Source organism: Megalobrama amblycephala, linkage group LG1 (genome assembly GCF_018812025.1).
Source record: "Megalobrama amblycephala isolate DHTTF-2021 linkage group LG1, ASM1881202v1, whole genome shotgun sequence".
NCBI lineage: Eukaryota > Metazoa > Chordata > Actinopteri > Cypriniformes > Xenocyprididae > Megalobrama > Megalobrama amblycephala.
In genome coordinates, this window is record NC_063044.1 from 64,949,708 (window position 1) to 64,977,178 (window position 27,471).

At 39.8% G+C, this 27,471-nt stretch overlaps 1 protein-coding gene across 4 annotated transcripts; it reads left to right on the forward strand.

Moving 5' to 3' along the window:
- The first annotated feature begins 1,786 nt into the window (after window positions 1–1,786).
- LOC125279758 lies at window positions 1,787–26,143 on the forward strand. 4 transcript variants are annotated; one of them, XM_048209756.1, is made up of 17 exons: window positions 1,787–1,934; window positions 2,026–2,370; window positions 2,459–2,809; window positions 3,614–3,718; window positions 3,824–3,919; window positions 4,111–4,203; window positions 4,416–4,490; window positions 5,879–5,992; window positions 6,547–6,627; window positions 6,942–7,022; window positions 7,515–7,619; window positions 7,947–8,024; window positions 11,606–11,674; window positions 22,805–22,900; window positions 23,072–23,170; window positions 25,198–25,216; window positions 25,310–26,143. In XM_048209756.1, the coding sequence occupies exons 1-17, from the start codon at window positions 1,853–1,855 to the stop codon at window positions 25,371–25,373; spliced, it is 1,953 nt and encodes a 650-aa protein (XP_048065713.1). In that variant the 5' UTR covers window positions 1,787–1,852; the 3' UTR covers window positions 25,374–26,143. The 4 variants fall into 4 exon arrangements, 2 of the variants coding, with proteins under 2 accessions (XP_048065713.1, XP_048065723.1); XM_048209766.1 differs by lacking the exon at window positions 11,606–11,674; XR_007187445.1 differs by lacking the exons at window positions 23,072–23,170; window positions 25,198–25,216; window positions 25,310–26,143 and adding an exon at window positions 8,137–8,180 and having other exon boundaries at window positions 22,805–22,869.
- The last annotated feature ends 1,328 nt before the right edge of the window (window positions 26,144–27,471 follow it).

Here is a 27,471-nt window from a genome sequence, read left to right on the forward strand (position 1 = left end):
GTGAGTCAGTCGGGAGACAAAGGAGAAGAAAAAGAGAGGAGCGCGAAGAGGGGAGGTGAAGGTGTGTGTCGTTGTTTTATGGAACCCAAGCTAACACACCTCCTGAATTGTAGCGACCAATAGATGCGCAGCACTATTTGGCGGGCAAAGTTGCTTTGTTTGGTCTCCTAGCTGAATTTGCATACTTGATGATTATCCGATCGGATTTCGAGATGGAGTACGTTCTTCACAGGATCATTAAACACATAGAAAAATGCATTTGTCCGTTTTGTGACATGTCTCAATGAATAGCTTGAGTCCGGAGCTTTACGGAGAGATCAAACTCGACAGATCAGAAAGGCATAGACAAGAAGTTATGGTTTACAGACAGGATTCCCCTATTAAAATGCACACTTGCACAAATACACTCATTTAAACACTAGGAAACATGCATAGGCTCTAAAATATATCATATATATATTCCAGCATAGTGGTAGTTCACATATACAGTTAAAAATGTATGATTGTGTGTTTCTGTATGTGCCTGTGTGTGTGTTTTTGTGTGTCCCTGTGTGTGTGGGGTGTTGGAATGTGGATCTGGTCATTCTCTGGGGGGGGGGGGGGGGGTGCTCCTTTTGAAGTCACCAAAGTGAGGAAGTTGCACTTTCTGTTTATCCTCGCAGGTCCACAAAAGTGTCAAGTGGGCTCATCTTTGGCAGATCTGTCTCAGAGCCGGATGAGGTTTTACAACCCAGTCCCGCATGCTAAAAGCGTTCTGAACATTCCAAAGTTTATTGATTATCCTGATACATGTGCATACGCTACACTTATTTCCCCTTTCAATTCGTGTATTGCTTACCTAATTGACGTTCTGTGATAAATGAGTGTTTTCATTTACAAATGAAACTAGCGAATTATTAATTTATAATTCTAGTATTTATTATTTAAGGGTTAGGGTATTTATAGAGTTATTGTTAAATTCATCCTCTAAAGTGCACTTACAGTAAAAATTCCTGTCACATAGCTTAATCAAAGCTTTATTGGCATGTCGGGCTTTTACAGTATTTACAAAACTTTCCAGGGCTGCGTTTTAAAAAAAGCATCGTTAAAACTAGCAGTAACTCTGAACTAATGTGAACAAAGAACGCTTCTGTGTGCTGGCGTCCTCCCACAGGTTAAGAGATTTTAAACAAACACTGTTAATACACATGCAGTTAACCAAATGAAACAATACACATTTTAATGCTATAAAAGTGTACACATTGAGAGAAATAAACACCAGATGTTCATGGTAACAACTTCTTTAACTTGAGCAAACACTGCTAATACACATATACATTTGTTAATAAGGTTAATAAAACGAAAACATGCATGTTTTAATGCTAGTGAATAAGAAGAAGCGATCCACTCGCAAGCCTCTGCTCATCATGGCATTGCAAACGGCATTGCAAGCTCAAACTAGACTGACACGCAACATAAAAGCAGCGTTGCAAATAAATTAATAGATATGACCATGGAAAATATGTATTGCTTTTCGCACTGTTTCATTTGTTTTGCAATTCTTTATTTTTGTTTGCAAAACTTCATTTTTTTCTCCCAATACTTTATTTTCTTTTGCAATTCTTTATTTTTGTTTGCAAAAAGCACATTTATTTTCCTCAATACTTTAATTTTCTTTTGCAAAACTTTATTTTTTTTTTTTGCGTATATATGCGGCATTATATTGACTCCATACAGGTCCCTAAATTCTTTCACAGTTCAACTGTATTGAATGACGCGCGCAATTTAAGAAAGCGAAAGTAAAAGTGTTTTATTCAGACGTGACCTCGTATGAAAGACTGTCGAGTAAAACTCTAATGTTATTGATTAAATTATGATTTTATTTGAGCTCTTTCTTTGTACAAGTATGGATATTACATTTATTGTTATATCGATGCTTCTGATGATCGCTGATGGTGCGTATGATCACTTTACGTTGATACTTGAAAAGCCTTCGAATTTTTCTTTCTCATTTTTTAAGCAACCAGTTTCTCTGTTTCTTTACAGGCTTCACTGTGCACGGTCCCTCTGGTCCTCTGGTTGTTCCTCTGGGATCTTCAGTGGTTTTGCCCTGTTATGTTGATGAAGTTTTCTTACCAATGAAGGATCTGGAGGTGGAATGGAGAAGAACAGACTCAGAGACTCCAGTTCATTTGTTTCTGGAGGGAGAGAGTCGACCAGAGGCCCAGCAGCAGGAGTATCATGATAGAGCTCATTTCTTTACTGATCAGATTCAACATGGAAACTTCGCCCTTCGTCTGGACAATCTGACAGCTGAAGATCAGGGAAAATACAGATGTAAAGTTTACAGTCAGCAGGAATCTGGAGAGACTGAGGTTCAAATATATGTTGGTGAGTGAGAGCCACTTGAGTTCAAATTTCACTGAAATTACATTTTATGTATTTTAAACTTATGTTTAAACCATTCTTATTTTTTCAGAGCGTTTGCTAGTATCAGGATCTAATCGGTCCATATCTGCATATGATGGTGAAGATGTCACTCTGAACTGCTCTGTCGACTCTCACATCAAACCTGAACACTTTGAAGAAGTTTCATGGATAAGAACAGATGAAGATATTCTGGTTCTGCTCTATGAAAACAACAAGACTTTAACAGATTCATCAGATGAACAATACAGAGACAGAGTTGAGTTCTTCACTGATGAAATCCCCAAAGGAAACTTCTCTATCAGACTGAAGAGTGTCAGAACTGAAGATAAAGGAGTTTACATGTGTCAAGTGTTTGCTGGAGGACTTTCAGCCAATGCAACTGTAGTACTGGAGAAACTGGGTGAGTCGACAAACATAGCAAAATAATGAATGCAGGCTCTATTTACACTAGTTCAAATAGCCAACTCTCATGCAAAGAGTAGGGCTATTTCACTTGGTGTGAAGTAAACAATATAGTATTTTAGCTATTTATCTACAATTGGTGCGAAAAGTATCTAGGCTACCCTTTTTATACATTTGGCGCCAGATTTACAGGTTGTTGTTTTTTTTATTTGCTTTGGTACTATTTTCACAAGTAAGGCATACATTTTCAAAACTCTTAATACAAAACTCCAAACTGATCACACTTGTAACACAGCTAGTCGTTCTTTCAAAACCTGATCTCATGCTTTCATTCTAGTTGTACATATTTTCATTCTACATAATCACTGTTTCAAAACACAAGATCATTGTAATATGTAATGAGAACATTTGTTTTAATCACTGAAACACAACAGATGTTCTTCTTTCAGTTTAGTACTTTGAATTCAATAGTAAATAATGCAAGATACATGTTTCAAATCACCCTTGATGCTGAAATAATTACAGTTACACAGGCTACAGATACCACATTAGAAAATACACTTACATTAAATAATTGGCATCAAATCTGTAATGTTTTGTAATAGTATTCAAAATGATCCATTGATTAACCATTAAAGGGATAGTTCACCCAAAAATAAAAATTCTTCAGTAGAACACAAATGATGATTTTTAACACAAGCTGTTAGGGATTTTTTTAAATAATGATCGCAAATTCTCCATAATTAAGAAACAATGATTATTTGTAACAAATTGATTCAGTGGTGATGTTTGTGTTTCCCAGGTTTCTCTCTTTTGCACATAACTGTGTTGGTTTTCTGTTTTGTTTCTGGATCTGGAGCTGTACTTCTGCTCTGCAGTCTGATCTACTGCAGATCAAAAAACACAGGTGTGATTGGAAGGAAAATCTTATTGTTTGTCTTACTGTTTGTGTACTGTAAGTTTTTTTTTTTTTTGCTGATTTAACTGTGATTATTCTGCATCTTCTCTTCAGTCTCCAGAAGCACAATCTGGAACCTTCAGCTTTCTCTGGTCTTTTTTCCAAACATCTGTATGTCCATCGCCTTCTTCTTCTGGGGTCTCACTGAAGGTGATTTTAGTAGTTTATATGAGACTGTGCTGTGGCAGATTATATTAGTTTTGATGTAATGTTGTACAGAATTGTCTTATACCAGACTCACACTAACTACTGGTGTGTTTGTTTATTCTCTTATGATGGGACTTTAATTTATTTATTTTATCAATATTGTTTAATAACCATCAGTGAATATTCTGTTGCAGGATTTCTGCATGAGACCGTCACTTGCTGTGCTCTTTATTTTCTGAGGTCTGTTATGTTGATTTGGGCTTTGCCTTATTTAAAGTATCTTCAAGGTATGTTAGGATTTAAAGTTTTTTTATTATTATTTTTCCTAAGGGTATCAGTAGATACATATTGATAGCAACAAAAATACACTTTGTCCTACCTCAACTAACACTGAATAAATGCGAAGTACAAGCAATGGAAAAGATGTATAATATAATACAACGGCAGTGCATTAGTGTTTTATAAAATATTTCATGTTTTCAACTCTTTCTGTCCACAGACAACATTAAAACATGGATCAGGTTTTTCAAAATAACAAGAGAATTTGCTGTTTTTACAGTCATTGTTTATTCAGGTGGGTAAATCTTGAAATTACATATCAGAGCTCATTATTCTAATATTAAAAGTGCTTCATGAAATATTACCTTCAATAGGTTTGGCCAGAATTCAGCCGTTAAATCTTACATCTCTCTCTCTAAAATCTCGTTGTCCAAACCTTAAGTCAGCAACCCTGAATACTCAAAATGATTAAAAGACAGACATTGTCTCAAAGTCTGACAACTGTAGTATCCCAGGAGTACATTTGTTTTGCGAAGACAAGTGTGATTTCCCTGAACATCTGTAATGATCAGCCAAATCGGTTGAGTCACAAGATTTAAATGGGGTCAGATTTTACTGTGTGAGTTTGTTAGTGGTTAAAAGAATGAGACATAAAACAGTGATAAGTTTAAATAAGAATTGTGTATTTACAATATTCACAGGAAACTTTAAAACAACACAATAAAACCAGGAAAACTCAGTCTGTTAAAAGCATACAGTCCAAAGTACCATACCCTAACAGTCCAAGAATCCTAGTGTGTTGACCCAATGTGAGTGTCTCATGAGCTTTCCATTCTGTGACAGTTGAGCTAGAAAAATAAAGATGGCGTCCGAAAGTTGCGTTTGCTGTTCATTTTGTGTATAAATGTACGATTTTGACCAACATATTTAAATTTTGATATCATTTCTATGGAGAAATTACTACTGTAGTAATTAATTATTTGTTTAGTTCTCACAAAAGCTCACGCTATATTGCTGTAGATCATTAAACTGTTACGCTGCCTCAGAAGTCTGTCCGAAATCAAATTCATGAGGTGCCTTCATGCACAAACGCTGCCGTACAAGTCATTCTCTTATAAGGCTCCATTTGTTTGTCATGCTGCTCTCTTTATACAGATGTATTTCCTGCTTTCAACCATTCATCTGTTAAAGACATACACACTTAAAATGTTAAGAGGAATAAAATTGACTAAAAAACATGAAAACCAATTAAAACTCTATTATACATAAAATCATTGTAATAAAAAGAGTGGTAAAACATGTATTTTACACATCTATTTTAGTGATATATCTGTCTGGTAGAAACATTTTCTGCATCCTGCTTTAATAGTACAACAGAAACTATGGGCATCATAATTTTAAGTATGTTTGAATGTTTGAGATATTCTAAATTATAAAATAATAAGATTACATTCTTTTTTACTTTGTTTTACTACATTTAGTGTTGAATTATCTTTTCTAAAATATGATGTACGTGAGGTGACCTTCACTTTTCTTGGTACGGATTCAGTCAGTTTAGCCTTATTTAATTCAGACAACTGTTTGACAAACACTCTTCAGTTCATCACATCTTTAGATATGTTCTGTTCTCACTCAGGACATCATTTATCTTGTGTGACATTTATTTATTATCTATTCCTCTAGTTCTTTTTACATATGGCTGGAGAAAGAGTGCACATGATACAAACAATGATCGTCGTTTTGGTTCTGGACTTTTCTTTGGATTTGTTGTACTGTCGTGTCTCATCCTGAGTGCAGGTAAGAGTTTCTGTGTGATTTGAGTCCTTACATTGTTAAAGCTGAGTGGCAGGATAAGTGTATAAGCACATATTTATGGTTGATAAGTTTATTACAAATGGGTTTGTTCGTGTATATGTATTTTTTCTTATTCTACAGTTACGAAAAATGATAATCAAATACATACAGAACATTCAAACAGTTTCACTTTAGGCCTCATTGTGTGTTAAGGTTTTATTTATTTATTTATTTTTTAGCTGACTTAGGGCCACCCAGGCAACAATGCAAACGCAAGCAGACTCTAGGCGAACACATTCTTATTGTTTTACCTCAGTATTAAAGTTGCAAATATTAACTGTATAAAAACTATAAGCTCCAGAAGAAAAAAAAAACATGCAATCTCAATACACCATTTTAGTAACTTAATTACTGAGTGTTGATAAAATGAATGATTTAGCTTGACCACAGTTTCCCGCACCATTGTACAATTGTGATAGTCAGTTCTCACAGTGTGGTTAGGGAAAGCACTCTTCCATTCTTGCTGACTTTTTCCCTTTTTTTTCTTCTTTTTTTAGATACATTTCTTCTGTGTATTTTGGCCATGTCTTTTTTTCAACTCTTCCAGTTGATAATGTCCATTGCAGTTCCTTCTCCAGGTAACACCTAAACAATGATCCCTTCATAATTACACCAATATGTTAGTAGTTTGTAAAATTCCACCTGCTTGCACTGTTTTTCTGTGTAAAAATCCACATGATTGTAATTCAGACAGTTTCACCTCGATGTAGAATGACATGTTGATATGGATGTGCAGATTGAATTAAATCATTAGCTGTTTCATAAAAACACTTCTAGACTCTCATTTTAGTGATTTTAACATTTGAGCAATGTTGATGTGTTTTAATGATATATTATTGACTGTTGTTTTGTTTGAATGGGAAAATAATGCACTGTTTTTCTTTTATTGTAGCATTTTTCATTGTGATCATTGTTCAGGCACTACTGCTTTCCTTTATACTATTTTTACATTTTCTGCAATCAGAATTCAAATGTAAGTACATGTTGAAATACATTCTTATCATTACTGTATTTGTATAAGTATGGAAAGAGTAGATCCCATAATAATATTCCTGTTTTTATGAATTACTAAATTAATAGAAATGCCATGCTTGTGTTGAAATATATGCATAATATTTGGTGAACTGTTTCGCCATTAAAAAGGAGCTGCTATATCGACAGTACTGTATTGTTACATATTTCTGAATTAAGTGGAACTTAATTTTATCTTTTGGTTGTTGATTGTATTGCGAAAAGTGAACTGTGTATAACTGTGAATGTGATTGGCTTAACTGCAGCAAAAACATAAAGAAACTTTGCATTATGGACTTGTATACATTAAGAACAATAAGAACATTAAAGAGCGTTAAGAACATAAATTCAAGCCAATTTTGATTTCATGCCAATTCTTCTCAGATTTGAGATCAGTTCTAGTATGTGACCTGTGAAACTTTTTGAATTCAGAAGGTGATCTTTTCATTCACAGTTCTCCGCCGAAGATGGATAACATTACTGTGGATAATAACAATAACACATCTGGATATCATCCTTGTGATTTATATTCATCTAACCATATTGGAAAGAGAGAACGGTATGCTACTTTACTTAATACTTTACTTATACTATTTTATTTTTAGTCATTTTAATAAAAAAAAAAAAAACGAAAAAAAAAAAAAAAAACACTTAAAGTAGATAGTATATAGTTTTAACAAGAAGGTTTTTAAGTAGATTTGTTGTGGGAAATCACAAATTTGTCTTCTTTTACAAATATATAGGACAAATATATTTTTTAAGGTTTACATTGAGAATACAGCTTTTTTTGTGTTTTTGTGCACTTACACAGATTTTGTGCTGTGTAAGTGCAAGTTTTTTTATTTTTTATTTTAGTGTAAGAGTTTTTATTTTGTTTAATCAACAGAGTATGTGGAATGGATCTGTATCATTGTATTCAATGAAGTTCTGAGGATGATATCGTTCTTTGACAACCGTGTGACAGGTATGATCCATCACTGACTTACAATGCTTACAATGTCCTTTATTACCCACAATGTAATTATAAAACAACATAAACCAAGAAGGTACAGAAATATCTTTTTTTTTCAACAAAGTACAGGACTGTTTTAGTGCCTACAAGACAGCTGAATAAATACAGGTAATTTGTACTTCACTGTAATTGAGATGGTGGTGGATAAGATCACGTAATACTGAGTGAATATGATCATTTTTGTCTGACTCCTCACATCCAGGCATATTAGAAGAAAATAAGCTCACATTGCAGCTAAAGTTCACTTTGCTCCGACAGCTTGGTTCTGGTACTTAAAACCTCAAAAAGCTTGTTCTCCATCATTAAATCCTCATGGATGAGACATGCAAATAACTACACGGTTCAAAGATTAGTCAACCTTCACTGAAATTTATATAATCAATGAACTCTTCAACAAATCTCATGTTAGAATATCTGTTTCAAAAACTTGCAACTGAAAAAGTAAACATTAAATATTTAACATTCTATTAGTTGTCAAAATGAATTGCAACAGTTTTGTCATTCCTAAATTGAATTCAATACAAAGGGGAAAAATTATCTTTTGAATGTGGAAGAATGTGAATATGGCGAGGGAGGAAACTGGCAGCACATGGATGCCAGAATGTAAAATGAACATTTAAATGTGATCCATTTCCATTTGTACTTTATAATGTAAAACTGGCACCTATTTTAGTTCAAATGCACAGTGCTCACATTTATTGTGCATTTAATTATAAATAAAAAAATACATATTAATGTTTGACTTATATTGTGATCTCACATAGCAGTATATTTTAGTCCATACATTTGAGAGGAATATATTCTTAACCCATTTGTGCCCAAATTTTCTGAATGATTTCATGCATATAGTCCTGTTAATAGTGTCCTTTGTGAACATTTTCTGCATTTATTTCCCCCAGGTTTTTGTTTTTTTCCTTAAAAAACGTATTTGAATGTGCAGCAACTATAGTTGCCGGTGGGCAAATATGTAGTATGCACCCCTTCAATGCCAAATTTGAATAGGAGGAGAACATTTATGCATCTAACTCAAAATAACTGCTTTCAACAGATCAACAGATCAATCAAAGTCAAAGAACATTCGATGCAAACACAAAAAATCACATCTAGTTTATAATCTCAACAAACAACAAATCTGTTTGTTTTAAAGTGGTGGAACATAGTGCAGAACAAAGTGCAGCCATTAAGTTGCTCCAACAGAGCATTGTGAATCAAAAAAGTTAAATTACATTGTTCGTTAGAAAAAATTACTCCTGTATGTGACCCTGGACAACAAACCCAGTCATAACTCACACAAGTATATTTATAGCTATAGCCAACAATACATTGTATGGGTCAAAATTATTGATTTTTTATTTTTTTTTCTTTAATACCAAAAATCATTAGGATATTAAGTAAAGATCATGTTCCATGAAGATATTTTGTAAATTCTCTACCATAAATGTATAAAAAAGTGAATGGATATACATTGTTAAGGACTTCATTTGGACAATTTCAAAAAATTGACCCTTATGACTGGTTTTGTAGTCCAGGGTCACATATAACAAACTAACAAAAATAAATTAATTAAAAAATAAATAAATAGGTTAAAATAAATAGGCTAAAATAGGTTAAATGTGACTCATTTAACAGATACAAGCACGGAAAATTTTACACTGCTTTAATTGCCTCCACATTTAAGCATGTTGTATTCAATGTTCAACTGTCTCGCAGATCTACCATATTTGCCATTCACTGTTGATATACTGAAGCTCCCTCAGTACCTGTACCTTTTCTGCACTCATTTTTCTTGCACCTGGCACTGAGGCAAAGTTGCCGTGCTCACCTGAAACATCTCCTGTGTGTTTTGGTCATAAAGAGACAGTTCTACGTCTAAATAAACACAAGAAAATAGACACAGAAAAGCTATTGTGAGCAGGGTGGCTAAGCTTAGGTCAGCTTAGCTCTTGCTTTGATGTCAGTTAGCAGATTTAAGCATTATGCAAAATGTATAAATTATTATTTATGTTATTATAAGGTAAATTAAGTTATATAAAGCAGATATACCCAACATCGTGCTTGCTAAACTGCACATTATTTTAATCCTGTTAATCGCTTCATTGGTCATGATGGGTGATTTCACAATAGACAGGAGACTGAACTGTGATGTCTGAATTTTCACATGCTAAATTGCTTTAATTTTTTCCACATCAATCTACACTCTGTGCCCCAACATGAAAAAAAGCAAGAACCTCATTTGAAGACTTCAGATGCAAAAGCCTCTAGTTTTTATCAGACTCCTGTGTTAATGTTCAGTTATGTCACTTTAACAGTAATGAAAAGGATAATAACAATAACAATAAAGTGAAAATACTAAACCTAAACATGGGAGCCTGATAAAAATGGTTATTTTAGAAGAAAATTTCAGATGGCACTTAGAGGCTTTTGCATCTGAAGTCTTCATTTGTGATTAATTTTGAAAATTCAGTAAAAAGAAAACTGAAATATCACATTGACATTTGACGCAAACCACCTTTTGGTGTTAAAAACTTCTGTCAGGATTTACTAAAGACACTCAGTGAAAGATGAGCGATTCCACATATAAAAAACCAGCCTTAATCCATTTTGCACCTGTGATAGTTGCTGCTAGGAGGAGGAGGAACTACAGAGAACAGAGAGTGGTTCAATCACTGCCAGAGAAAGGTGTTATCCAAACATATCTTTATCCATACTATTTTTAAATTGATAAGATCCATAGATATAGAGATCTGAGCTTCAGAGTGGCTGTACAGAAGCCTCTCTTCAGTGAAGACACATGAAAACTTAGACTGTGAGAAACAAGACTCTCTGGTCTGATGAACCTCAACTCCAAGCATCATGTCTGTAATGAACCAGAGAACTGATCAGGGTAGAATTAAAGCTGAATGCAAAAAATAGATAAAAAAAAAACCCTGATCCAAAGCACTCAGGACAGAAATAGACTGAATGTTCACTTCCCAAAGGCAAGCTTCTCAGAAATCCAGGTGTGCAAAGACCGTTATCAACAGCATTTTTTTGCATAATTCTTAAAAGTGAAATGATTTCTGTAAATCCAGTGGTCAAATGCGCTGTGGCCTCTCCATATTGTGTGCTTTCTGAACATATAAGCAACAGTTTTAGTAAAATAATTTAAAAGAGAAAAAAGAATAATTAGGGAGAATCAATAATGAATAATTTACTGCCGTTGTGTCAATAAAATGTAATCAATAAAATTTAAATGTATTTACAAGTGCTTAATTTTTGGAATCTGAATACATAATTCAATCAGTTTCTGCTCAGCACTGGGTATAATATTGTCACCCTTTATTAGATTTATTCTATAATTGTTTTGTTGTTGTTGGTGGTGGTGGTGGTGGTGTGTTGTTTTTTGTTTTAGGTCATTCAGTAAATTAGTCAATAAAGAAACATGTTGTTGCGCTGTATTTTGTTATTACTAGAATAGATATGATTCCAGGTTAAATCCATATTTTCTGCTCATCCATTGACATGAATCAGATTTCAGTTTTGTTTTAATACAGATGAGTTAGAAAATTCAGGAGTCCAGAGACAACAACAGACTGAGACGAGCCAACAAGGATCAAATGCATGTAAATACACACTGCTCAATCCTAATATAAATCCTAACACACACACACACACACACACACACACATATACACACACACATATATATATATATAGTACTGAAAAGAGAGCTGCTTAATTAAATTGAGCTGAGACATGATTACAGAGGGTTTTTTTCACAGCCTACCTGAAGGCCTCATTATTATGCAGCACCATGAGGTTCTTTATGCGATTCTTTTGTCTTCTCAGGTGTAAATGGCCCAGTATTCATGATGATTCAAGCCTCCACGCATACTGTGTTTCTTGACAAAAAGTATCTTACAAAAACTAAATCAATATATTGTTTTATATGAACAAGTAGGCATTATAATTTTTACATAATTTTGAAGCAAAAACTCTAGCATACAACCTCCAATACCCAGAAGTCTTGTAAACACAGATTTAATATATATTTTTGGCCTTATTTCAGTGACTAATCTTTTTTGTTTTTTCAATAACCACGCATAAACGTTATTCCTTCAAAAACACAAACATGTACAGTACAGTCCAAAAGTTTGGAACCACTAAGATTTTTAATGTTTTTAAAAGAAGTTTCGTCTGCTCACCAAGGCTACATTTATTTAATTAAAAATACAGTAAAAAACGTCTCGGTTACATATGTAACCCTCGTTCCCTGAAGGAGGGAACGGAGACGTACGTCAGTAGTGACCGACGAATTGGGATATCGCTTAGAGAGCCCTATCAGCTTCGTGTGAACTAAAACAAGCCAATGGAATTGGCGTGCGATATTTGCATAATGTGCACCGCCCCCGACAGGTGTATATAAATAGGAAGCGGATGCAATCGCACTCTGTTTTTCGCTGAGGAGACAACTGGTGTCCGCACTACAGCGAGGGTACAGAAACTGTGGCGACGGGACGTACGTCTCCGTTCCCTCCTTCAGGGAACGAGGGTTACATACGTAACCGAGACGTTCCCTTTCAGTCGGTCACGTTCGACGTACGTCAGTAGTGACCGACGAATTGGGATCCCAACTAAAGCGCCACAGTTACGAAACCCCTTCCAGTGCCCAGCGCAAGCTCGGCTACCCATAGCACCAGCTGGAACGGTGAAGGGGCGAGCTTACGCCGAGAGAGTTTACTGCTGTCTTACCGAATACCCACTAAGTAAACTAGACTACACTGGGGAAGCGAACCCGTAAGGGACGCTGCGGAGGCCACTACCTACCCAATGGGGGAGGAGTTTACGTGGAGAACACACATATGGACTGGCCCGGGGGGCAGTACGCATATGGGGTCCCTGGGATGGCTCCACCTGGGTAGGGGGAGACTCATCTGACAGGTGACAGCAGAGCTGGGTCTGCTAAGGGAAAGACACGGGCTCGCCGTAGGGAGTTTAGACCCGTGGACAATTACACATATGGGACCGCTCACGTAGAGGGGTCACGACATATGGGCCCCAGCCAACAGACAGCGTCAGCGACGGATGTAGGCCTGGCATCAGACACTCCGCAATGTCCGAGCCGAAGGGGGAGGCGGAGAAACTCGACAGGGTTCGCCAAGCGGGGAACACGACTGGAGTAAAAGTATGCACGTATCCGGCCAGGGGGCGGGAATGGCATTGCAAGCCGACACTTAGAGCGGGTACAACACGTCTACCGACTAGTAGATGCGAGTACACGTGAAGATACCGGCTCTACACGTAGGCTATAAAACCTAGCGAACGTGTTAGGTGTCGCCCAGCCCGCAGCTCTACAGATATCTGTCAGCGAGGCGCCATGAGCCAGCGCCCAGGAAGAGGCCACCCCTCTGGTGGAGTGGGCTCTCAACCCGAGCGGGCAAGGCACGCCCTGGGATTCATACGCCAAGGCGATGGCATCCACTATCCAGTGGGCCATCCTCTGCTTGGAGACAGCCTTTCCCTTCTGCTGGCCTCCGTAACAGACAAAGAGCTGATCCTGAAGCTTCGCGTTCTGTCCACGTACACACGCAGAGCGCGGACGGGACAGAGCAAAGCTAGGGCTGGGTCTGCCTCCTCCGAGGGCAGCGCTTGCAGGTTCACTACCTGATCTCTGAAGGGAGTGGTAGGAACCTTGGGCACGTATCCAGGCCGGGGTCTCAGGATGACGTGAGAATCACCGGGCCCGAATTCTAGGCACGCTTCGTCGACCGAAAACGCATGCAGGTCCCCTACCCTCTTCAGGGAAGCCAATGCAACCAGAAGGACAGTTTTTAGGGACATAACCTTCAGGTCGACTGATCGCAAAGGCTCAAAGGGATGACCCCGGAGAGCTGTGAGAACCAGGGTCAGATCCCAAGAGGGTACGGAGGAAGGGCGAGGAGGATTCAGTCTCCTTGCCCCCTCAGGAACCTGACGATCAGATCGTGTTTCCCCAGGGACTTACCCTCAACTGCGTGGTGATGTGCAGCGATAGCGGCAACATACACCTTCAGGGTGGAGGGAGACAGCCTTCGCTCCAACCCTTCTTGCAGGAAGGAAAGCACAGATCTGACCGAGCATGATCGGGGGTCCTCTCGGCGAGAGGCGCACCATTCGACGAACAGGTTCCACTTCAGCGCGTAGAGACTCCTAGTGGAAGGAGCTCTAGCGGAAGTGATGGTGTCTACGACCGCTTGCGGGAGATCACTCAGAACCTCCGCATCCCGTCCAGGGACCACACGTGGAGGTTCCACAGATCGGGACGCGGGTGCCACAGGGTGCCCCGTCTCTGAGTCAGGAGGTCCTTCCTCAGAGGAATCGGCCAGGGAGGGGCTGTCGCGAGGAGAATGAGGTCTGAGAACCAGGTCCGAGTGGGCCAGTACGGAGCCACTAACAGAACCTGCTCCCCGTCCTCCCTGACCTTGCACAGGAGTTGTGCGAGAAGGCTCACTGGGGGAAACGCATATTTGCGTAGACCCGGGGGCCAGCTGTGTGCCAGGGCATCCGTGCCGAGCGTGCCGCCGGTCAGGGAATAGAACCACTGGCAGTGGGCAGTTTCCGGGGAGGCAAACAGGTCTACCTGGGCCTCGCCGAAACGCTGCCAAATCAGCTGAACCGCCTGGGGGTGGAGCCGCCACTCGCCCGCAAGTGGAGGCTGCCGTGACAGCTCGTCGGCCGCACGGTTGAGCACACCTGGGACATGAGTGGCCCGAAGGGACCTCAGATGCTTCTGACTCCACAACAAGAGATGGCGGGCGAGTTGCGACATGCGACGGGAGCGTAGACCACCTTGATGGTTGATGTACGCAACGGCCGCAGTGCTGTCCGAACGGACCAGTACATGCTTGTCTGACAACAGCTCCTTGAAGCGGGCCAGAGCAAGATGTACTGCTAGCAACTCGAGGCAATTGATATGCCAATGCAGCTGAGGCCCCGTCCAAAGACCCGACACTGCATGCCCGTTGTACGTGGCCCCCCATCCCGTGGCAGAGGCATCTGTGGAGACCACAGCATGCCTGGACACTTGTTCCAGGGGTACTCCGGCCCGCAGGAACGAAGGGTCCGACCACCGGACAAGGGTGCGGCGGCAGCTCGGTGTCACGGGGACACGGAGCGTGCCGCGCTGCCACGCCCATCTCGGGACCCGGCCGCGGAGCCAGTGTTGAAGCGGTCTCATATGGAGCAATCCGAGCGGCGTGACCGCGGCTACAGATGCCATATGCCCAGAGATGTATAAAGTACTAGAGACCGAGACTTGAGTAAAAGTACAAGCGCTCTATCAAAAAAGTGACTTGAGTAGAAGTTGAAGTGCTCTTTAAGCACCACACTTAAGTAGAAGTACTAAAGTATTCAACATTTTTTGTACTTAAGTATTGCAAGTAGTTTATTTTAAAATTTACTACTCAAGTACTGAAAGTAAAAGTACAAGTATTGTGTTATGTAGTTATTAAAGAAAGTAGTCAAAAGTTTGAACATCATATTGTTTTTTATTATTTCAAATGATAAACCTAAAGGACAATCACAATTCCTTTGGCTGTAACTTTTTGTAAACAAAAACAGATTAAGTGTGATTAAGTACCACTTGAGATGCAGACAAGTTGAGATGCTTTGTTTGTTGTCAGCACTTTGATTTCGTTACCAAAAAGTTTATTTTCACTAATAGTCTAATTTTCTACCATATACAATTGAATAAAATTAACAGCTAGCTAACAACAACTTGCTTTGCACTTTTTTTCTGTTTTCACCTCACTCCAGTCTAAACTAGGCTAAATTATTTTTTTTAGGTAATTTTTCTACACATTGTCATATAAATAACCTAAAAATACTGTAGTTCATTAAGATTAAATCTTACTAACCACTCTTACTAAAAAAATGGGTTAAGCACACTTATATTCTCATTTCAAGAGGTGTTCTGAGTAAATGATTTGTTTGTAACACTTTATAATATGGTTTGATTTGTTAACACTACATTAGTTAATGTATTAGACTAATAACCAACATGAACTAACCATGGTCAATACATTTGTTACTGTATTTATTAATCTTTGTTAATCTTAGTTAATAAAAATACAGCTGTTCATTGTTTGTATATGTTACTTCACAGTGCACATTAACTATGTAAACAAATAGAGAGCAATTTGAGAGCAAGACAGCGCTCGTGTTGTTTTAAGACCGTGAATGCGCACGCGCGGCCGGGCCTCCCTCTCTCTCTCTCTCTCTCTCTCTCTCTCTCTCTCTCTCTCTCTCTCTCACTCTCTCTCTTTCAGTGCAGGAAAACTCCTGCATTAGTTATGTCAGTGTAAATCTATACTACCATTAACCTATAAAACACTACTACACTATAAAAACGGGCGTGTGATTAAGCAGCACCAAAGGAGACATGCTCTACGATTTATTTTTGGCAACAGTAGGCTGTCATAAAATAAGAGAAAGTTGACATTAGTGATGGGTCAAAAATACCATTCAACGCGCTGCGTGACAGCCTTTATGATAGCCAGCTAGTAAACTTTAAGTGAACACCGCAGCATGTCGCTAGTTAGCAAAAGGGCTTAACTTACTGATGGGATGGAAGGTGGTGTTTTTGGTTTGTCCATCTTTTTCGCTGATCAAAAGGCAGAACGGGAGCACGCGCAGTCTTCTTAATCGCTTGATTCGCTCAATGATGTGCCAGCTTCATCAAACCTACCATCCACCGTTCTGGCAGTGGTAATGTGGGTTTGGAATGGAATGATTCGTAACATTTTTATAATTGTAACGAGTAACGATGCAGCACATAAAAAAATATCGGAGTAAAAGTATTAAACTCATCGAAAATATGTACTGAAGTAAAAGTGGAAGTAGGAGAAAAAAATAATACTCTAGTAAAGTACAGATACCGCATTTTAGTACTTAAGTACAGTAGTAAAGTAGTTCTACTTCGTTACTATACATCTCTGCATATGCCCCAGGAGCCTCTGAAAATCTTTCAGTGGAGCCGCTGTCCTGCGCTTGAGCGAGCTCAGGCAGTTCAACACCGACTGGACGCGCACCTCGGTGAGACGCGCAGTCCGTGCGACCGAGTCTAGCTCGAGACCGAGATAAGAGATCCTCTGCCCGGGGGCGAGTTTGCTCTTGTCCCAGTTGACCCGAAGACCCAACCGGCTGAGGTGAGCTAAAACCATGTCCCTGTGTTCGCACAACTGCTCTCGCGAGCTGGCCAGGATCAGCCAGTCGTCGAGATAGTTGAGGATACGAATGCCCTGTTCCTTGAAGGGAACAATGGCCGCCTCCGCAACCTTCGTAAAGACGCGGGGGGACAGGGCCAGCCCGAAGGGTAGGACTTTGTACTGATATGCCCGACCCTCGAATGCAAACCGCAGGAAGGGTCTGTGTCGAGGCAGAATCGAGACATGAAAGTACGCGTCCTTCAGGTCGATTGCTGCAAACCAATCCCGGGGACGGACGCATTCGAAAATGCGCTTCTGCGTGAGCATCTTGAACGGCATCTTGTGGAGATACCGGTTCAGGACGCGCAGATCCAGGATTGGCCGTAGCCCACCGCCCTTTTTCGGTACAATGAAGTAGGGGCTGTAAAACCCCGACTTCATATCGGCTGGAGGGACCGGCTCGATTGCATCCTTCGCCAGGAGGACAGCAATCTCCGCCCAGAGAACAGGTGCACTGTCCAACGACACCTGAGTGAAGTGGACACCCCTGAAGACCGGGGGACGCCGGGCGAACTGAATCGCATAGCCGAGTCTGATAGTGCGAATGAGCCAGCGGGACGGGCTGGGAAGCGTGATCCACGCCTCCAGACTCCGAGCCAGCGGGACCAAAGGCACCACAGACGCACCGGGGGTGGGGCAGCAAGGTAGAGTGGGACCCAACTCGGACGGCATGGGAGCGGCCCGGAGTGTGGTCGAACTCTGGGAGGCAGCAGTGCGTATGGGAGACGGCGCACGGGGCGCGGGCTGCACCATCACACTGCCACCTGCTGGCGAAATGGGAGGGGGCTGCGAGTGGTGAGGCGGGGCCTGGCACACTGGCAGGCGCACCCTGTTGTGACCTGGAGTTTGAGGAAACTGCTCTTTTTGTGATAAAGAGGGTACCGCTGGACTCCGGGGAGCCAGCGGCGGTAGATGGACAGACATCACAAATTCCCCCCGGCCCTCCTCCGGGGGTGGGAGAGAAGGTGGAAAACTCTCCCGAAGAGCAAGATCCTTCCCCTCCAGGTTGCCCGTCTCAGGGCCGTGACTTCCTTTTGCGTTTGCCACCTGGCTTGGCTGAGACGGGCTGGGCACCACGTCCGCGACCGGCACCCTGCTGCTTGGCTGGTGTAGGCTGCTGCTTTGCCGAACCAGCAGGGGCGGAGGACGACGCAGGCGGGCGCCCTCGGCGACGGGCGGGCTGAGGCTGAGCCACGGGCGGGTGGGTGGAGGCAGCAGCGGACCGCCGTGGCATGACGTGTTTGATAGCCTCAGCCTGCTTCTGTGCGGCGGAGAACTGTTGGGCGAAGCTCTCCACCGCGTCGCCGAAGAGGCCGACCGGGGACACGGGGGAATTCAGGGACCGCTGCTTGTCGGTTTCCCGCATGTCCGCCAAGGTCAGCCAGAGATGGCGTTGCTGGACTACCAGGGTAGACATCGCACGACCAACAGCGCGTGCTGTCACCTTCGTCGCCCGGAGGGCAAGGTCGGTGGCAGCGCGCAGCTCCCCAAGCAGTTGTTGGTCAGGCCCTTCCTGGGGCATCTCCGACAGCGCTTTTGCCTGGTAAACCTGCAAAAGGGCCATCGCGTGCAGGGCTGAGGCAGCCTGCCCACAGGCGCTGTAAGCCTTCTCAGTCAGACCGGCTGAGAACTTACAGGCCCGGGACGGGAGACGCGGCTCACCACGCCAGCCAGTGGACGTTGGACACAGCTGCATCGCAACGGACCGCTCGACTGACGGGATCCTCGCATACCCCCTGGCTTCCCCGCCGTCCAGGGAGGTGAAGGCGGATGAGGGACCGGGCCTTGCACGAGCACTATACGGTGTTTGCCAAGACCTGGTCACCTCATCGTGCACTTCCGGGAAGAATGGCATTGGGGCGGGACGCTGGACATGACCAGCGCGACCCCCCCCCAAGTACCAATCATCCAGCCGAGATGGGCCGGGACAGGGTGGAGGGTTCCACTCGAGCCCGACACACAAGGCGGCCCGGGAAAGCACAGCCGTCAACTCGGGATCCGACTCGGCCACCGCTACCGTCCCGGAGGGCGGCAGCGCGTCCGGATCTTCCTCCCCCGAGGACCCTGGCTCACCTTCCGATGCAGAGATCGACATCCGGTCCGCCGCAGGCGCACCAAAGGTAACGGCTGGACAGTCCGTAGAGGGCCCAGCGGAAACCAACGGCGGCACGACGGGTTGCGGTGCTGATGAGGCGGCAGGGGCCCGCGGAGCGTTTCCGCTCGGCGGGGAAGCCCTGACCGTAATCCTCAGGTCACCCTTCCCATACACCGCCGAACCGTCATTCCGGCCCGGGCCGGAAAAAACGGTCGAACGGGGCATAGGAGAGGGGACCCCCGCTTCCTGAGACCTCAGGAAGGAGAGTCTAGACCTCAGCACCGCGATAGTCATATTCCCGCAATGGGAAGTCAAGTCAAGTCAAATTTATTTATATAGCGCTTTTACAATTGGTAATTGTTTCAAAGCAGCTTTACATATTAGAAGCACAGAAAAAAGGGAAGTGGTTAAAAATAAGCTGTACAAACAAGCGTGGTAATATGTAACATATACAAGATGGTGCTACATTAAGCCAATGTCGGCTGACTCCCAGGGGTGGAAAAAACCCCCTAGGAGAAAAACCCAGCGTGCTAACACTGGGAAAAAAGTCCTAGGAGGGAAAAAACCCCTTGGAAGATATATATAATATATGTAAATGGATATGGAGATCAAAATCTGAATTATACATTTTTATTATAGAGATTAAAAATAGATTATATATAAATATATGTAAGCGGATACGGGGATTAAAAATCTGAATTATAGATGCAGCCAGAACTGGATCTGTAGGCCCATTGTCTCCTGGGCTACGTTGTAGTCAGGTCCAGACACAGGTTCTCCATCTGATCTGGATACGGCCTGGATCCAGCACCCGGCAAACCTCAGGATAAGCAGAGAGACAGATATTAGCGTAGATGCCATTCTTATTCTGATGTACAGGTATATCTAGTGTTATAGGAAATGTTCTCGGTTCCGGCCGACCTAATTATTGCAGCGTAACAATCCTTTAACGGATTTGAAAAATGTTAATGTATTGATAATGTGTTATGTGTATGCAAGAGCAAAGAGATGTGTTTTTAGTCTAGATTTAAACTGACAGAGTGTGTCTGCTTCCCGAACAATGCTAGGAAGATTGTTCCAGAGTTTAGGTGCTAAATAGGAAAAGGATCTGCCGCCTTCAGTTGATTTTGATATTCTGGGTATTATCAACTGGCCTGAATTCTGAGATCGCAATAAACGTGAAGGACTATAATGCATTAAGAGCTCACTTAGGTACTGGGGAGCTAAACCATTTAGAGCTTTATAAGTAAGTAGCAAGATTTTAAAATCTATACGATGTTTAATAGGGAGCCAATGTAATGTTGACAGAACTGGACTAATATGGTCATACTTTCTGGTTCTAGTAAGAACTCTAGCTGCCGCATTTTGGACCAACTGTAGTCTGTTTAAAAGCCGAGCAGAACAACCACCCAGTAGAGCGTTACAATAATCTAGTTTGAGGTCATGAATGCATGAACCAACTGTTCCGCATTTGTCATTGAGAGCATATGTCGTAATTTAGATATATTTTTTAGATGGAAAGAAGGCGGTTTTACAGATACTAGAAACATGACTTTCAAATGAAAGATTGGTATCGAAGAGCACACCCAGGTTCCTAACTGAGGACGAAGGTTTAATGGAGCACCCGTCAAGCGTTAGGGAGTATTCAAGGTTTTTTCGTGAGGAAGTTTTTGGTCCAAAGATTAGGATATCAGTTTTTTCTGAATTTAATAATAAGAACTGGAACATGAACCATCCACAAAAGCTGCTTCAGCGTGCTGAACGCCCAAACACGAGATGCAGCGATTGTGCCCATCAGCAGAGACCAGGGAACGACCGCACCCAGTAACGCACAGACGAAATGACATACTGTCAGGGTTCGTCTGTAAAGCTCTTTTAGAAGGGGAAAGATCAGCTCACTTGTGCTGAAGCACACAGGGAGTGACGCGATGTGCTCAGGTACACCACTCCCTGAACACACCGAGGAACCGGCCCAAATCGCAACACGCACACACACTTTTAGAGTGTTGCTGTTACAACAGCAGTTGAGAGCTTATAGCTCGGCTCCTCGGAAGCTCGCGACCTCGCTGGAGTGCCTTCACTACCAACACGAACAGCTCGCTGTTTAATCCTCTTCTGAGGCAGTTTTAGTTTCAGTTTTACTGAAGTCTGAAGCAGGACACCAGTGTATGGCTCCGAAGCGAAAGACAGAGTGCGATTGCATCCGCTTCCTATTTATATACACCTGTCGGGGGCGGTGCGCATTATGCAAATATCGCACGCCAATTCCATTGGCTTGTTTTAGTTCACACGAAGCTGATAGGGCTCTCTAAGCGATATCCCAATTCGTCGGTCACTACTGACGTACGTCGAACGTGACCGACTGAAAGGGAACAGTAATATTGTGAAATATTATTACAATTTAAAATAACTGTGTACTATTTAAATATATTTGACAAAGTAATTTATTCCTGTGATGCAAAGCTGAATTTTCAGCATCATTACTCCAGTCTTCAGTGTCACATGATCCTTCAGAAATCATTCTAATATGCTGATTTGCTGCTCAATAAACATTTATGATTATTTTCAATGTTGAAAACAGTTGTGTACTTTTTTTTTCAGGATTCCTTGATGAATAGAAAGTTCAAAAGAACAGCATTTATCTGAAATACAAAGCTTCTGTAGCATTATACACTACCGTTCAAAAGTTTGGGGTCAGTAAGAATTTTTATTTTTATTTTTTTGAAAAGAAATTAAAGAAATGAATACTTCTATTCAGCAAGGATGCATTAAATTAATCAAAAGTGGCAGTAAAGACATTTATAATGTTACAAAAGATTAGATTTCAGATAAACACTGTTCTTTTGAACTTTCTATTCATCAAATAATCCTGAAAAAAAATATTGTACACAAATATTTTGCACAATTGTACACATTAAATGTTTCTTGAGCAGCAGATCAGCATATTAGAATGATTTCTGAAGGATCATGTGACACTGAAGACTGGAGTAACGATGCTGAAAATTCAGCTTTGCCATCACAGGAATAAATTACTTTGTGAAATATATTCAAATAGAAAACAGTTATTTTAAATTGTAATAATATTTCACAATATTACTGTTTTTACTGTATTTTTAATTAAACAAATGTAGCCTTGGTGAGCAGACGAAACTTCTTTTAAAAACATTAAAAATCTTAGTGGTTCCAAACTTTTGGACTGTACTGTACATACATGTTCCTCACATATTATTGTAGCCTAGTTTCTGCTGAATACAGTGTAATGACACTTTTTTCCATTAATATGTTTATGAACAACTGAAAAAAGCACAAATGTCAGGGCATGTCAAAACTTCTCCAGGCCCCAAATCAGCCTCAGACTCCAGAGGGTTAATTCAACTATTTGATTGTGTTTGTTTTGTGTGTGTGTGTTATAGTTCATCTCTGTCATGAAATCATGTACATGTTTGGAGCAGTTGGTCTTGTTTTGTTGAACTCTGTTACACTGACAGCAGAACTGATCCTGAAAGCACGTGAGTTAATATCTATAATTATCTTGTACATCTTTTAACTAATTTTGCAGATAACATGCTGAAAAGGAACCGAATACAATTATTTACTAAAATTTGCTTTACAGTTTTGCTTTCAAATGTCTGATGCATCTTCCTTTCTCTTCAATGTTGTTCTTTTATGTAAATTCTTAGGAAATGGTGAACGTGTTTTGAAGGATCTGAGAGTCATTGTCTTCCCCTCTGAATGTGTTTTTGCCTTGTATTGGCTGGTTTTACAAATGCATGCTTATTGTAAGTATCTTTAATTTTTCTCTTTTTTATTTAATTTTGTCAAAAAGTGGTCAAAATCCAGTGAATTTGTGCAAAATACATTATTTCAAGATACTCTTAAATATTGATCATATTCTCTTGAAAAGTGATGATATGGCAGTGATGTCATAGAAGAACCAGTTTTGGTTCACAAAGAACCATTCAGTGAACAATTCTTAAATTAACCATAACCAGTTCACACCTGGTCACTTTATGCATTTTCTCTGATTGGATTGCTATCTGATCATGAAAAGACCAGGGGCCGTATTCAAAAAAAAAAAATCTTAGGGCTAAAAGTAGCTCCTAAATTGCAGATTTAGGGAAACTCTTAAAAAGAATGGCCGTGTCAATCCTAATTTTAGGAGTCCTAAAGTTTTGCTCTAAGAGTATTTCACAAAGCATTTTAGCGCTAAAACTAGCTCCTAAATCTGTGAAACGTTAGGAGTAGTCAAGAGGACTCCTAAATCACTAAGACCAAATCACAAACAATCCTAATCCACCCAGAGATACTGTACACATTTGAGGCAATAGCGATAGAGCCTTGGGTAATGGACCTTTTCTTCATAAATGCAATACATTTTGATTTATAGATTTGAATCTACGATGATGCGCCAAAAATGAATCTTTAACAAATAAATAATATTGTCAGATTACCTGCGGCAGTGGTTTTCATGAGTTCACACTTACAAATGATTGAATAGAGTAAAAAAAAAAAATAATAATGGTGAAGTTTATTTGGTGTGCTCTGCTGTCCAATGGGATCGAGGGCTCCTAGCTTGAAATTTAGCCCAAACCCAGAGTTCTCCCCGTATCTTCAGCTGAGAGTGAGGGACGGGGTGGCAGAGGGATGCAGAAAACTGTCAAAGTAACTATAAGCGAGTCGACTCTCGTCTGTGTATATATTCCTCCTCTCGAGCTGATTAGAAAGACTGTTTGAATTTGTTCCTCCCAAACTTTGTTTATAAAACATAATTTGTCGCTTGTATTTTGCATTCTTTTGAAATGCAGACGTCCAAGAGGCGGACAATTACTAGTTTAATTAGTGACACTTAGCCTACATTTTAAAACCTTTATTTGAATATGGCAACATTTTTATTAAAAAACCTTTATTTGAATAGGGCAACATTTGTATTTTAAAATCTTTATTTTAATATTGAAACATTCTACAGTATTTCTATGATTCAATCGCTGAATCGCTATACTCCATGGCAACGAGGTCAACCCCGCCCTTACTCTTAGCTTAAGACTTCAGTCAATTCCTTAGTAAAAGTTTGTCTCAGCAGCTTTGTGAAAAGGTTTTAAGAGAAAACTCTTAACTAAGAACTTTTACTGCTATTTAGGAGAACTCTTAGTGGTAAGATGAAATGTTTCATGAATATGGCCCCTGGTGTAAATGCTCTATGAAAAGGATTTAAATTCAATCACTCAACCCACTTCAGAAGGTTGTTTGAGACTCATTCCAGATGAACTGAGATTTGCAAGTGTAAATTCACATGCAAATCTCACTCCTTCCATAATAGTAAAAAAATAAATAAACATGTGAGAGTGTGTTATAACAGCTCAAGGTAGCCAGATACGACAGCATTACTGCATCACACATCGCCACAGATATGGAGTAAACTGCTGCAAATGAAACTGAAAGATTCCTGAAGATCAATACACAATCATCTTCAATTGAAGGTTCTTCACTGAACCATCAATACCAATAAAGAACTTTTATTTTTAAGAGTATATAGACTAATTTGTCAGTGAAAAGGGGCTGGTGGGTCACTAGTTTATTTGGAAATATCTATCTCCTTCATTTCAATAACTGTTTGCATCTGTTACAAATCAGCATTAATAATGCTGATCTGTTACAGATGCAAACAGTTATTAAAATGAAGGAGGTTCAACGCTGGTTAAATGAGACAAACATTTACTCCTTACAGAGTCTGATTTACTGTGATTCTGATTTTGCTCAGTTATTAACATTTTAAACAACTTTCTCTCTCTAATGTCTCCTGTCACAGGGAAGATTGATACAACTGAGTAAGTTCAGATTTCAATGCAGCTCTTATGTATATACAGTACATTCAACTGTCTATATAAATGTTAAATCTGTAATTGTGTTTTCTAATACAGATCTACACACAATCGAAGGAACTCAGATCAAGGAGACAATCTAAGCTTTGACATCTACATATAGAGTTCAGATGTGTAGTTGCCAAATAGCAATGTGTTGTTTTAATCACAGAACACATCAGAGACTCTAATGTGAATGGAAAATCTGTCTGAGCGTGCTGTTTCTACATTTCTTCTGGAGTAGAAGAGCAACAAATTGAGACTAAAGACTAAATTTGTTTACATTCTGTTGCAAATTACTTTATTTTGCAAATTTACTTATTACCTTATTTTTTATATTGGTTATTGAATAAAGGAATTCATGCTTTTTTGTGGCAGTATTAAGTTTCTTATAATCAACAGTGCAAACATTTTTTCATAAACAGTCAGATTTCGGTACAGTTCTTATGTAAATGTGGAGCATTATATAAAAAAAAGTGAATATTCATCTTTGAGTATTTAGTAGTTAAATTTGAGGCAGCTGAACATGTTTTGCAAATGTTATGTCTATTGTATCAGTGTTAAGTCATCATCTATTATGAACAGGCTGTTTTTACTTTTTACTTTTGATGACTCAGAGAGTCCTTTCTTCCCAACTGAAAATGTTTCTGCTTATGTTTGTGTTTGTGTTTTTATTTTGATAATGTCTCAGGGTATGCTTCACTAATAATGGTGAAGTTGCAGAATTGGCTGTGCCATATTTACATCTATGCAAATATATTTATGTAATGTTTAAAACAAACCCGTTTGTAAAGTGTCTGAACTGTTAGTTCATGTGTGTGAATGCATTTCAGTAATAATAAATGTTGTGAGAATGATTGCTATAAATGTCTTCAAGCTCATCAGATGCAAAAATCTTTCTGCTTGAGAAGTGTTCAGTTCTTCATAGTTATTCTGGTTGATTTCATAAGAACCACCAGATTGTCTTGTAGTTTCATAACATTGATCTGTGTTTATCTAACAATAATATACACCCTAGTGAAAAATAAATATACTAAAATGTATTTGAAATACATTTATTTTATGCTAAGTGTACTACAATTGCATTTACATATTTATGTACTTAATATAAATACACTGCAATTGTACTTTTAGTATACTAAATTGGTATACTTAAAGTCTGCTAAACTGGAACAAGTATTTTTGTGTTGAGGTCCAACTAACGATATACTTCAGTATATTTGATTATGCTAAAGTGGAACTATTGCAAGTATACTTTAGTACAAGTATATAAATCTTGCATTCAAATTATACAGTGATCATACTATCCTTACTAATAGTGATATTAAACACATTTTAGGCTTAATATTAAGAAATATGCATTGGGCAATAAAGAAGAACTATAATAAAGTTTAATTAAAATATTTATGTCAGTAAATACAGTAATCAACATTTGAAGTAGATCAAATCCTTTCATCTAAGTTGTCCTAAAACCTTCTTCTTAGGACAACTTTGATGAACTTTTGCTGACTGCTGTATATTAATGGGTTTTTAGTTAGTGTGAAATGAATGTAGGCCTATTTTAAATACATTTTTGTAGGTTTTTTTCACTAGGGCAGACTCTTGCATCCATTGCCTCCGACATGTTTTCTCACCATCATGCACCTAACTCGGAAACTCTTAAGAAAATCAGAGTTACCTAAACTCATGAGTTGTGTTGATGTTCATGTGCATTTTATCTCATAAATACATACTTTCTGACATGACTTGAAAACACTGTAACTGCTGAAGCTAAACCTTGACCCCCATTGGCCTGCTCCAACATCCTACTGTACCATTGGTTGAACCAGAAGTTGACACATACAGACCGCAATGATTGATATATGTTTCAAGCACTCCATAAAGCCAATGCCATCACACTCAGCAACAATCGGTTTAGCTGTACTTTTGCTGAACAACCGAACTCTCTGGAGTGCACACTATTGGGAATCTGTGTTGCAGTTAAGGCAGATTTGTCAGAAGGAAACTGGGTCTAGAGACTCATTGTAGCTAAAGACATGTCATGTATTTCATATCTGAGAATGATTAAATTACTTTTAGATGATGCTATATAAGGTTTTTTTTTTTTTTTTTAGATGAGACTTTCTTTTTGTGCAAACCAAAGAAAACATGAAGTATGAAATGAAACATCTACTTTGTTTCTGCTAACTGGCTGTAAGGGCAGAATTTTCAAACCCAACTTA

Coding starts and splice junctions, on each gene's coding strand:
- LOC125279758 (XM_048209756.1), top strand. CDS start 1,853: ATGATTTTATTTGAGCTCTTTCTTTGTACAAGTATGGATATTACATTT. Junction 5,993..6,546: donor GTGTCTCATCCTGAGTGCAG/GTAAGAGTTTCT, acceptor TTCTTTTTTTAG/ATACATTTCTTCTGTGTATT. Junction 7,620..7,946: donor CATATTGGAAAGAGAGAACG/GTATGCTACTTT, acceptor TTTAATCAACAG/AGTATGTGGAATGGATCTGT.